The sequence below is a fragment of the Callorhinchus milii genome, unplaced genomic scaffold (genome assembly GCF_018977255.1).
Source record: "Callorhinchus milii isolate IMCB2004 unplaced genomic scaffold, IMCB_Cmil_1.0 Scaffold21, whole genome shotgun sequence".
NCBI classification, from domain to species: domain Eukaryota; kingdom Metazoa; phylum Chordata; class Chondrichthyes; order Chimaeriformes; family Callorhinchidae; genus Callorhinchus; species Callorhinchus milii.
In genome coordinates, this window is record NW_024704762.1 from 10,236,938 (window position 1) to 10,250,205 (window position 13,268).

Sequence of the window (13,268 nt, forward strand, 5' to 3'; positions counted from 1 at the left end):
TCGACGCACGGTTATCGCTGAACGGTTAAAAAGCACGTTTACGGCTTCAGCTGCGACTAATAATAATCCTTCCATTCGACCCGGCGCCTGATCAGGTCTTCGAGACGCCTCAAAGCGCTTCGCAGGAGACGCCGTAAAGTGAATTGACCCGTGTGCTTTGTGGGCGAAAAGCGGCAGCAGATTGCCCCCAGCGGCGTTCCCACAAACAGTCGTGGGTTCAGTGAGCGAATTGTTATTATCATCATCACCACCATTCTTTGGAGGGGGCAAAGTGGAGAGGGAAGAACATTGTATATTTTATAACATTTATAAACGCAAATTGTCCGACTTCAGCTCATGTTGGTGAACCGGTCACTCTTCAGAGACACCTGATGGTAACCAAAGGGAATCGCAGTTACACGGCGCACAGCACCGAGACTGATGGAGAGAGACACACACGGTCAGAGATACACACACAGACACACACACACCGAGTCAGTAACACACACACACACAGACCGAGTCAATGATACACACAGACACACACACAGACCGAGTCAGTAATACACACACAGGCACATGCACTGACACAGACACACGCACAAAAAACAAATAATCCTTACATTTTATACAGCGTCTCATCTCGAGGAGGATGTCTCAAAGTGCTTCACAGGCTACACTGTAAATACTGCGTATTTTGCACCCAGCGACTTCACACAAACAGCCAAGGAGCAAGTGACTGGTTAATCTGGAGGCTTGTCGACCAGGACACCAGCAGAGGGAAACTCCCAGCTCTTTTCCCGTTAGCGTTGTGGGGTCTTCGACATCAACCAGTCCTGGTGCAGACGGGATCTCGGTTTAACGTTGCATCCGAAGAACGAGCCCTTTGCACAATACGGTGCTCTTCACCCTCGGCCCCCACCCCCCACCACCCAGCTCCGTGCTGGAGTGTCAGCCTGGACTGTGAGCTCAGGCGGCCAGAGGGCAGCGGAACAAGAATAACGCTCAGCGAAAACCTCCTTTGAAATTTTCAGTTAAATACGTTTAATAGAATGTTGCATTAAGATTTCATCATCGTTGCAAACAATAATTGCTTTAAAATAGAGAACAGTACATCGGCGAAATCACCGCCAGGGGCTGGGGGGAGAGGCCGAGAGGGAACCGGGGATGGGGGTGGGGGGCAGGTACCCAGGCTCCCTCCCTCCCCCTCTGCAGCCTATAATTATCCGCCTGCTTATCAAAAAAATGGGGGAAAAAAAATGCTGCGTTTGGTGTGCTAATTGTCATTGGTGATGATCAGCACATCTCGCAACACATTTCCTCCCTTCCTCCCCCCCCGGGCCAAGCCCCCCCCGCCCATAGTCTCTAGTCTTCGTAAGGGTAATGGAGCGATGCCCTAACAGCCTGACCCCAGTGGAGAGTGGCGGCGGGGGGGGGGGGGCGAGAGGAGAGGGAGAGGCCGAACCGTGCTCCTCTCAACGTGGTACCCCCCTGCGCTGAGAGACCGGCCCCGAGCAGAGCTGCCAAGATTCCCTTTCAAATCCAGTCATTCCCACAGCTGCACAGACCGAGGGGAACATGATGTGTGATTAGCAGTGCGTTCCCGAGGCAGGGGAAGGGGGCAATGGGGGGAAAGATGGGGGAGCACACAGTGCTGGCCTGCAACGGTCTCACCAACCCATCATTCCAAGATCTCACGGTGAGGGGGGAACAGGACGTTGGAAGACGGAATGATTTCCCTGTGGTGGGCTCTGGAGCAGGGAGTGTATGTGAGTTGGGATTGTGGGCTCGGTGGCGGCTCAATGATTACACGTCTGATGTAACATGACGTAAACCGTTAAACCTCCTCTCCCCCGGGACCCACCCACAGTCTCTGATCTCCCACATCAGGGCTCAGCTCCATCTCCTACCCCCACGTTACCCCTGCTGCCCACACCCCCCACCCCCACAACAGAACAAGGATCAAGCATGCGATGCGGAGACGGTTTTGCCTCAACCCAGGCTGGGGGCCGCTTTGATTTTTTGGCTCAGCACCTGTGGAGATGTTTGCTCGCTCTATTCCCCTCTCCCTCTCCCCCCCTCCATTATCACAACACTGATCTCAGCACTTAAAAAAAAGTCCCACAAAGAAAAAACAATTAAAAGAGATGAAAGTTCGACGTGGAAAGCAACCCCCACTGAGGACGGATTCTTTCTCCACTGAAACTCAACACGAAAACAGTGATAGAAATAGTCTGTTAAAGGGGCGCAGGCCCCATCGTGACCTGATCCGGGTTTTAGCCCTAAATAAAAAGTCAAGCCAAATAGAGCATCAACAATGCACCAAAGATTGTGATGTATTCACCATTATTATTCTCAAACTAAATTGTTTTATCAACTCAGCTCTCCCCCTGTTCAACCTACTGCAGCAGCCAATTTGGGGGTAGTAGGGGAAGGGGGGTGAGGGGAAGTGGGAAATGAGGGGGGTGGTGGGGAAAGGAGGAAAGTTTGCAAAATCTTGTAACAATTTCGATGTGCCAATTGCCACATGGGAACAGTCGCAAAACGTCACAAACTTCCCTCCTCCCTCCCTCCCTCCTCCCGCGCCCCCCGCCCCCTCCCTCCTCCCGGCCCCTAGATTCTCAGATTGAGAATTGATTTTAATATTTATATAAAAAAAGGGTGTGTTTGGTTTTGTTTTGTTTGTTTGTCTGTGTGTGTTTCTCACGCTATCCAAACACTCTCCTGAAAAAATAGACTTTCCGAAACGTCTGTCCGTCCGCCCGCGGGTCTGTCTGTCTGTCTGTCTGTGGGACGGACAGTGGGCGGTGGGTAGTTTCTGCTCTTCAGTTCCGCTGCACGTTGACCAGTTCGTAGGAGATGAACTTGCGCAGCCGCTCCAGGTACTGGCTGTACAGTTCAATGTCATTGTGCCCTGCGCCCTCCACCCACAGCGGCTCCACCGCACGTAAGCAGCGCTCGTACAGCGCCAGCCCGTGAGAGAAGTCAATCACCTCGTCCTCAGTCCCGTGGATAATCAGCACGGGACACGTGATCTTAGAGATTTTGTCAATGCTGGAAAACAAAAGAGAGGGAGAGGGAGGGAGTGACAGGGAGAGGGAGGGAGTGACAGGGAGAGGAAGGAGGGGAAGAGAAGAGAGCAAGGGATGAGAGGAGATTGGGGGGGAAGCGGAAAAACAGAAGAAAGAGAGGGAAGAGAGTGAGCACATTTTAACCAGAGTGAGGAGCCAAGATTATCACACAATCATTTCCAGGATTAGACGGAGGCCGGAGCAGGGTCATGGACGGTTAGCGAAGCTGCGGAGTTTGTTATAAACGAGGCACTCAGCACGTCCGCTTCAACAATGGGTGGGACAACAACAACAATTTGTGAGGGCGGTGTTTCACAGGAGCGGAACTCAACACTGAGACTGGGACAGCCGGGGGGGGGGGGGGGGGGGAAGAAGGTGACTGTTAGCTTGGTTGAGGCGGAAAGGTGTTCAGGTGTGAGCTTAGGCGGAGGGATTGAGGCAGCTTCAGGGCATAGAGGCTGAAAGCGCAGCTGTCGATGGTGGAGCAGAGGGAACAAGGGACAAGCAGGAGGCGGTCATTAATGGAGAGGGAGGGGTTGAAGACAAAGGGGCAGGGAGGTGCCAGGGTGTGTGTGAGGTGGGGCAGGGTGTGTGTATGTGACAGTGGGGGCTTACCTGGGGAAAGCGTCGAAGCAGTAGGTTTTCTTGGTGTCGGGGAAGGCCACGCGCATGCCCGAGGTAAGGGGCGAGTGCAGGATGACTGCAGCACACTCGTAGCGAGAGGCCAGGTCCACAGTGGGCACCGTCCCAATACTCTGCCCGTAGAGGATAATGTTCTCAGGGCTGATCCCGTATCTGCCGAGAGAGGGAGGGTGGCAGAAAGGGAGAGGGAGAGAGAGGGGGGAGTGGGTTGAGAGCGAGAACAACATGAGTGGCCAACCAGCTTAGACATCTCAACGTCCCATCACCCAACCCCACCCCCACATGCCTTGCCATCCCCCTCGCCCCACAGTCACCCCCAGAGCAGAGTGGGAGAGGGGCAGAGTGGGGTGTGGGGGGCAGAGTGGGGTGTGGGGGGGGTACCTTGTTCTCAGCGCCTGCCAGGCAGCGTCGATGTCAGCGTACAGGTTCTTTTCGGAGGGCTTGCCGGAGCTGACACCGTAGCCGGAATAGTCGTAGGAGAAGATGTTGCAGTTGATCCGGGTGCCCAGGCCGATGTAGAAGCTGCTCATCTGCCCCAAATCCACCGCGTTGCCATGAGAGAAGAGCAGTGTGAACCTGTGGCCAGCGAGAGAGAGAGAGAGAGACAGAGGGAGAGAAAGAGAGAGAGACAGAGACACACAGGGGGAGAGAGAGAGAGAGAGAGAGAGAGACAGAGGGAGAGCTCAATTAACTCAGACCAACTTCAACCAACACAACTCCCAGCCCCATGGAGCGCCCGGGAATGCTGCAGTACGCACCCCAACCACTGGTAGGAGCTCTACACCTGCCTTTGCACCTTATTTCCCCCCCCACCCCCTCGCCCACCCGCCCCCTTCACCCCTCGCCCCCTCACCCCTTGCCCCCCTCGCCCCCCCTCACCCCTCGCCCAGCCCCCCTGCCCCGCCCCTCGCCCCCTCGCCCCACCCGCCCCCAGGTAAACAGCCCACGCAACAATCACAAGCTATTGTGGGGTTGAGCTGGTCAGACTCCGGCGGGTACCCCCAACGCACACTCCGGGCTCACCCACCCCCCCCCACCCAAGCCTCAGCTCGTCAGCCTAATACTTTCCGGAATTAGGTAAATAGGATGCGTCCCTCCAGGGAGAGAGAGAGAGAGAGAGAGTCTATATCCCGTTCCATGTGTAGATGGGATGCATGGAAATCTCAGCTCGGTCTGAACACTGTTTGTGGGGGGGGTGGGGTGGGGGGGGAACGTCGATGTTCTTAAATCGGCTGCTGCTTTTCCCTACAAAATACAGTCACCACCACTCAACAGCTATTCCCTGTCCCGGCGCTTTTGAGATGTTTCGATGTTACTGGTTCCGTATCAAAGGTGAGGATTATAATTATAATTATTGTAATTATTTATAGTGCCGCGGGTCACAGCTGCAATAGTCATGGGGAGACAATACGCTGACGTGTCTGAATGTGTCCCCCAACGCGAGCTCATTGTCTTCACGCCGACACCGCGGCGAGGCCCGTCGTCAGGCCGGGCTGCACCTGCACAGTAATGCTACTTTATATGATCAGATGTGATCAGACAACAGCTAATCCCACTCAATCCTGACCACAGGAGCCGCTGTCGGTCACACTAATACTCCCTCACACCTGGACCCCCCCTCTCTCTCTCTCTCTCTCTCACACACACACACACAATGCTGGAGTGTACGCATTCTGTCATCAACACACAGCGCAATGCTCTGCTGTCCACCAACACACACAGCGATGCTCTACTATCCACACACACACACAGCGCTGCTCTATTATCCACACGCACACAGCGCTGCTCTATTATCCACACACACACAGCGCTGCTCTATTATCCACACACACACAGCGCTGCTCTATTATCCACACACACACACAGCGATGCTCTATTATCCACACACACACAGCGCTGCTCTATTATCCACACGCACACAGCGATGCTCTATTATCCACACACGCACACAGCGATGCTCTATTATCCACACACACACACAGCGCTGCTCTATTATCCACACACACACACACAGCGCTGCTCTATTATCCACACGCACACAGCGATGCTCTATTATCCACACACCACACAGCGATGCTCTATTATCCACACACACACACAGCGCTGCTCTCACACACACAGCGCTGCTCTCACACACACAGCGCTGCTCTCACACACAGCGCTGCTCTATTATCCACACACACACAGCGCTGCTCTATTATCCACACACACACACAGCGCTGCTCTATTATCCACACACAGACACAGCGATGCTGGCTTATCCGCGCACACACACGCACACACACACACACACACGGTGGTGCTCTATTATCCGCACACACAGCGATGCTCTATTATCCGCACACATAGCGATGCTCTACTATCCGCACACACACAGCGATGCTATTATCCGCACACATAGCGATGCTCTACTATCCGCACACACACAGCGATGCTCTACTATCCGCACACACACAGCGATGCTCTATTATCCACACACGCACAGCGATGCTCTATTATCCACACACACACAGCGATGCTCTACTATCCGCACACACAGCGATGCTCTATTATCCACACACACACAGCGATGCTCTACTATCCGCACACACACAGCGATGCTCTATTATCCACACACACACACAGCGATGCTCTACTATCCGCATACACACAGCGATGCTCTATTATCCACACACACACAGCGATGCTCTATTATCCACACACACACACAGCGATGCTCTATTATCCACACACACACAGCGATGCTCTATTATCCACACACACAGCGATGCTCTACTATCCGCACACACACAGCGATGCTCTATTATCCACACACACACACACACACACACAGCGATGCTCTATTATCCACACACACAGCGATGCTCTACTATCCGCACACACACAGCGATGCTCTATTATCCACACACACACACACATACACACAGCGATGCTCTATTATCCACACACACAGCGATGCTCTGTTATCCGCACACACAGCGATGCTCTATTATCCGCACACACACAGCGATGCTCTGTTATCCGCACACACACGCACACGGTACCTGGCGGTGGGCGAGCAGCGGATGAACATGCAGGCGATGCGGTTGCCGCGGCCGGTGCGGGTGAGGAAGATGTCGGTGCAGTCGAGCTCCCGCTGACCGTACTGCCACTCCGCGCGCTCCGAGAAGCGCAGCGCCCACCGGCCGCCGCTCTCCGCCAGCGCCGTGTAGCTCGGCTCCGGGGGCAGGAAAGCCAACTTGGCCGCGATCCGACTCGGGCAGGGGGGGCAGCAGAACAGGCAGCACAGCTCACTGAGGGACAGGCCGTTCATCCTGGGCCGGGAGCAGCGGCCGGGAATACCGGGGGGGGGGGGGGGGGGGCTGGGATAGGGGCCGGGAATACCGGGGGGGGGGGGGGAGAGGCCTGGGATAGGGGCCGGGAATACCGGGGGGGGGGGGGGGGGGAGGCCTGGGATAGGGGCCGGGAATACCGGGGGGGGGGGAGAGGCCTGGGATAGGGGCCGGGAATACCGGGGGGGGAGGCCTGGGAATGGACGGGGATTAGAGACCCGGGAGCACAGCACTGACAGACCGGGACCCGGCGCTGAGGGAGGAGCCGGGAATGGGAGCCTGGGTTTGGGAATTCTCTCTCTCTCTCTCTGGGGTACGAGGCCCCGCCCGGGCCCGGGGCTGGACTGGGATCAGTGGCCGCCCGTGAGGCCCCCCATCCCCGCAGCGCAGCGCAGCGCCGCTCCACACACACACACACACACACACACTCCCCCCCTCCCCGCTCCCCGCCGGATGTGACGCGGGCAGTGACGCCGATCCTGTCCGAGGCCGAGGATCAGCTGTAACCCGAGAGAGAGGATCCGGGTCAGAGGTCACAGGCGCGCGGCCTGGGGTCGGCTCAGCCCGTCTCCCCCCCCCCACCCCCTCCTGTATCTGCCCCTCCTCACCCCCCCCATCCCCCCTCACCCCCCCCCACCCCATCATCCCCTCCTGTATCTGCCCCCCCATCCCCTCCTGTATCTGCCCCCCCCCATCTCCCCCCTCACCCCCCCCCCACTCCACATCCCTCCTGTCTCTGCTCCCCCTCTGAAGAGGGCACCTTGGGGTTACTCTGGGCTGAAGCACCTCTTCCCTCTGGAGTCAACAGGCTGTGGGGTCAAGTCCCCCCCCCCCCCCCCGCTCTGGGCTCTGGTGGGGGGGGGTGTGGGGGGGATTGTTGCCCAGGACGTCCTGAGGAACTCCCATCCCTTCCAATACAATCGTGCCTCTGGGATCTTTAATGTCTACCTGAATGAGCAGTTGTTAGCAGAAGAAAGAGGCAGTGAGCGCTCTCTCCTTCCACTCGGCTACAGCCACAGACCATTTGTCACCGACGGAGCGAACACGTGCCTTTAGAACGCATGTTGGAACAGGCAGCCAGAGGTAACGCGGCATGGATACCTGCGAGAGGTTCATGTGTTATACAGACGTAGGACTTGTTCAGACGATGTAGTGTGATTTCCTTAGTGGGACTCGGCCTTTCATTTAGACACGCAGGGAAAGAAAACTGTCAAGGGTTCCTTATTGGAGTGTTATAATGTATTATACAGCGGTGTCTGTGGCTGGAATACAGGACCCAGTCACTGGCCAGTCAGGTTTGGGATTATGCGGTTTGTGACACTCCACCCTGGAGGACAGGCTGTCAAGCGTGTGGTTCTCATTCCTGTGAAGAAAACAATTGGGGCCAGATCCTCTGACGTAAAAGCTCTTGTGTTTTGCAAATCGGGTACAAGTTGAGACAGAAGCAGTGTTCCGAGAACGATTTCCCACTCTCTCTTCCCCTCTCTTCAATCTTCCACTTTTGGCAGCCAGTGCCAACCTCAGGATCCCCCACCTCAAGCCTCTGTGCATCAGCTGGTAGGGCTCTTGCCTCCAAGTCAAAAGGCTGTAGGTTTAAGCCCCAAGACCTCCCACGGGGCAGGTTGATGTTCCTGAACCTACTAAACTCAGCGCACTCAGTAATCCAGAAAAGCAGGTCTGAGTATTGAGCAATGCTCAAGAAATGTTACTTAAATACATCCAGTGTAGGATGGCATTCAGGTCATGCGTACGTTTAACATACAGCACTTTGCTCTCACCACATCCTGAAAATTGTGGGTCAAAGTGTCTGATGAGCAAAGTGCAGATAGATGCCTTTATCCAATAGAAATTCACAAGTGGGGAAGAGTTCACCTCAAATCAGTGGATTGTAAAAGCCACTCAGTCTGTCACAAAGCGACTGAAAATGTAGCATTGATTCCAAGATGTGGTTTGAGGAAGGACAAAGATCCTAATCAAATCTGGCTCTCATCCCAAGCCATCGTCAACCCACAGTGACAAGTAAGAGTTTAATGAAACATTAAGCCAAATTACACCAAAACCAATCAAGTCCCCAATCCTTCCCATGGACTGACAAAGCAATGTCCTCAAACAAAAAGGAAATCACCTCATTAATGGTGACCAAAGCCACAAAACTCAAAATCAACCCACATATAAAGAGCAGTAATGGGCACGGTGTTCCTGCACGGCATGTGTGGGTACATGAGGAGGAAAGTCAAGAACCAGTTCTGGTTTACAGCTTCTAGTCAACACTCACCTAGATACAGAATAGTCCTATAGCCTTAACACATGGAAACATTTCACAATAATTATTGTTAAGTGCAATATTTATGTATTTGTATGTGAACGTAAGCAGCCAATTTGCATTTAGCAGCATCCCACAAACAGGCAAATAGCTAATTTGCGTGGGGTCAAAGAGGGTCTTGAAGAAAATCAAACACAAAACACCCGACTAATTCATGACAATATCTGAAATTACCCAAAGAAGCCGAGAGGAAGGAAAGCTTACTCCAAGGATATATGTACAACACTTTATTTACAATTACAGAGAATCAAACACAGACTAAAACATAGTTATTACTGGAATATAATAAAGTGTGCTCTGTACAAATCCAAAAACCTAAAGAGTTTTAATGACAATCAATGTACAATAAATGCAGTCAATAGTGTAAAATAAAGTAAATTAAGTGCATGCAGCAATCAAAAAAATCCAGAAGCTTGCAATTTGTTGGGCAAGAAATCACACGCTGAAAATATGTCTTTTATAATTATATTAAGAGTCACTCGTGAAACAATTTCATTTTAATAAAACCGTTGTCATCCCCGTTGCTTAGTCTCAAGAGTGGGGGGGGGGGGGGGAGAAACAGTGTAGTGATCTTCACCACAGCAGGCAGAGTTACCAACCCAGCAGTTATAAAAGCAACAGCATATTTTCCACTGATGAGAGCCCCATTTTGATAGCCAGGGAGCCAATTGACTGAAGGCAACTTGAGTGCTTAAAACTAAGCACATATTATCTTCCCCATCCAGTAAAACCCATCAAGTTAAAGATGATCATGAAAGAAATTCAGCATTAAAATGAAATGGTTTCAAGAACTCACCAAATTGTCCCAATAGTTTTTGTAGGCCTGCAAAACAGCTCTACTTTACATCCTGTAAAATTCACACTCTCAACCCAAGTCTTTAGTGTGGCATATACAGCCTTTGTATCCCTCAGTCAAACACAAGTATCTGGGTATACTTTCTTTTTTAGGGGGGAGGGGAGGGGGGGAAGGTGGGGAAAGAGTTCAACGCAACCATGGTACAAGTTCTACACACGTTTCAAAATAAAGTTTATGAAACCCAACTCTTGGGCACGGACCTGTAATTATTTGTGACTATGCTTACACACCAGTACTCCGCAAGCTCTCACAGTCAGCTACCGAAATCAGTTCAGTTTCCAAATTGTATTCCCAATCCCATTAAAGATCACTATTGAACTTTGCAGGAAATACAACTCGCACTTTAGATTATCAGAAAACTCTGCCAATTGTCTGATGACAATTTTTAAAAATCCAATTCCCAAACTTGAAATAGACCAATTTTAAATCGTTAAGACATCCATTGACTCACTGCCAAACATACTGATTGATGGATGGGGGGGAGAAAGGAAGGACAACCCATCTATTATAGTCTAGATTGACATGGAAATCTCACTGATTTTAAGACTATCTAACTGTCTGAAACTATTCTGAAATTTCAAAAATTCAATACATTGTGCAGGACATTCTAAATACATATCAGCCTTCCTGATATCACTGACCAGGCTGACGGAATTCTTATATCAAGCATCACTTGTGGTTAAAATGTTGCTCAGTATAGCCAAAGGCAAAGGGTGCCTCCAGCGAGTGAGGTTTGCGTGAGAGGTTATATGTAACAGGCCAAGCTCTTCACACATCTCTAGTTCTCAAATGGTTCTTGTATTGTCCTCCTGGCAGCCAGCTGATGAGTGGACATAGATCTGGGGACACGTTTCCCCTTGTTGGCTCATGGGGATTCGGGGGGAAACAAAGACAACAACCTGCATTTGTATAGCGACCTTCATCTAGTTTGCCTGAGCGCGTTAACAGTGGCAGAGTCTGACACAGAGCTGGGGGAGGTGACCATGAGGATGGTTGAAGAGGAAGCTCTTCAGGCATGATCTGAAAAGGGGAAGGGAGAGAGCAAGGTGGAGGGATTGAGGAAGAAGAGATAAAGGGGGCAAGGGAAAATAACCCCAGACACAGTGTTATCTATTGAAGCACGGAGATGGTGGGAACACACAATTGTAGGTGTTAAGTTACTTTAAGTGAGTGTTAAATTTCAGGTTAGTTTTATAACCTGCAGATGTACAAGTGTTGCCAGGTCATAATTTAAGAGGGGGAGAAATAAAAACATGAAAGGGTGAAAAGATAGGGGAAAAAATATATTTTTTGAAGAACTCAAAATCCACCGCATGAATGAAAAGATTGTGTTGCATTTTGATGGTTTCAAACTGTCCAGCCAACGGCAGGTAACCCAAGTAATTATTGCACATTATATAAAAATAAAGTTACCACTTTCAGAATATTATTGTACATCTTGGAGAATGGTTACTTTCATCATATTCAAAAGCGGGTAATGACATCAGGTGAACCAGAAAACCATTGCTGTGCAATACAGCCACGCGCTGTGTTCAACAATTGCTACCTATAAAGCTGGTCAAGTGGACCGCTAATTAGACCACTTTGCCAGATCGACTGCAATCAGTACACGTTTTACTCCAGACTGTACAGGTCACAGCCATTTTGGATGACAACAGGAGGAGGATCTCTGAATTCCTCAAGAAGAGATTTGGGATTATGGACCTGAAAGGAGGAATGCTGCTAAATGGTCAAAAGATATGACATGGACAAATTTTTTCGTACAACTCAAGATAAGACTGCTCTACTCATCTAGTGTAGAAGCCAGCCACGTTTGATGCTCACATAGTTTAGGTTGGGAATGGGTAATCATTTGGGTTATAATCCTTGCAGAACCTGTGTGCCCTGATGCTCTGCACCCATTCTGGACACACACACACACACATGGTACTGCATGGTTTGAAATAGATCAAGATAGCTGGACATGTAACTTTTCAAGGAAGCTCAATCATCGTACTCTACTCCAGAGAAGAAACCGTATTACCAGGAAGTAACGCAGAGGTCGTTATGCACAAAGCTTCATGATCAACAGCAGGGTTGATCGGTTGGAACACAGCTTCACAGATGGGCAGAGATTGTGGAGAATGCCTCAGGGAGGGAGGAAAGAAAAGCAGGGAGAAGAGTAGCTCATGTGATATCATAATATTCCTTGAATTTGATACAGCTCCTTATCACATCTTCAAGACATCTCAAAGCGCTTCACAGAATATACTGCAAAGTGAATTGACTGTATGTTTTGTGGGTGAAACGCGGCAGCCAATTGTGCACAGCAGTGTTCCACATACAGTTGTGGATTGAGTGACCGACCAATTTTTTTTAATTAATTTTTTTTGAAGAGATTATTACCCCCGGAAAAGCGATCCGCCAATCGACTAACAACCAGGTTCCTACTTACTGCTTATGTAAACAGCGGCATGTGTGGAATAATAGCTTTACAGATGGGCAGAGAATCTGGAGAATGCCTTAGGGAGGGATGCAAGTGAGATATGGGGTGCAGTAACAACTAGGAGAATGTAGGCAAGAGTCGGAGTCCTGTCGCTCAGTGGTTAGAGCACTCGCTTTGCAAGTGAGACATCGGAGTTCAATTCCAGGCAGAGGGCGAAACCTTGGGCAAGTTTCCTTACTCCACACAGAGCCTAATAATAATCCCTCCAAAACCAAAAACAATAATAAAAATTGGTCATTTTCAATCTACGACTGTTTGTGGGACATTGCTGTGCACAATTGGCTGCCGCGTTCGCCCACAAATATACAGTCAATTCACTTTACAATGTGTTCTGTGAAGCACTTTGGGACGTCCTCCCGACGTGAAAAGCGCTATATCAAATGCAAGGATTATTATTATTATTATTTTAAAGAGTCCACTTAAACTCCTTGATGACAATATAACCCATGCAAATCTTCTGACCAGAATGTACACATTACTGTTTTGGGTGGTGTTGGGAGAGAGAAAAAGCAAACACTTGAGAATTTAGCTGTACAATAGCTACCACTTTGGGTTCCAGTCTGAGTAAATATTAACCAGC

The 13,268-nt window shown here is 50.7% G+C and overlaps 1 protein-coding gene across 1 annotated transcript; it reads right to left on the minus strand.

Annotated features, from left to right (window-relative positions):
* Positions 1-1,006: 1,006 nt before the first annotated feature.
* Positions 1,007-7,032, minus strand: LOC103189680 (abhydrolase domain containing 17A, depalmitoylase). Its single transcript, XM_007910162.2, has 4 exons — positions 6,737-7,032; positions 4,074-4,268; positions 3,666-3,845; positions 1,007-3,033 (listed from the first exon to the last, which is right to left on the minus strand). The coding sequence occupies exons 1-4, from the start codon at positions 7,003-7,005 to the stop codon at positions 2,805-2,807; spliced, it is 873 nt and encodes a 290-aa protein (XP_007908353.1). The 5' UTR covers positions 7,006-7,032; the 3' UTR covers positions 1,007-2,804.
* Between the last annotated feature and the right edge of the window lie 6,236 nt (positions 7,033-13,268).

What these genes read in the sequence shown, in the direction of transcription:
- LOC103189680 (XM_007910162.2), bottom strand. Translation starts at nt 7,005, where the DNA reads ATGAACGGCCTGTCCCTCAGTGAGCTGTGCTGCCTGTTCTGCTGCCCC. An exon ending in CGCTGCTCGCCCACCGCCAG is followed by an intron (nt 4,269 to 6,736) that starts GTACCGTGTGCG and finishes CGCTGGCCACAG; the next exon opens with GTTCACACTGCTCTTCTCTC. An exon ending in TGCTTCGACGCTTTCCCCAG is followed by an intron (nt 3,034 to 3,665) that starts GTAAGCCCCCAC and finishes TTTGTTTTCCAG; the next exon opens with CATTGACAAAATCTCTAAGA.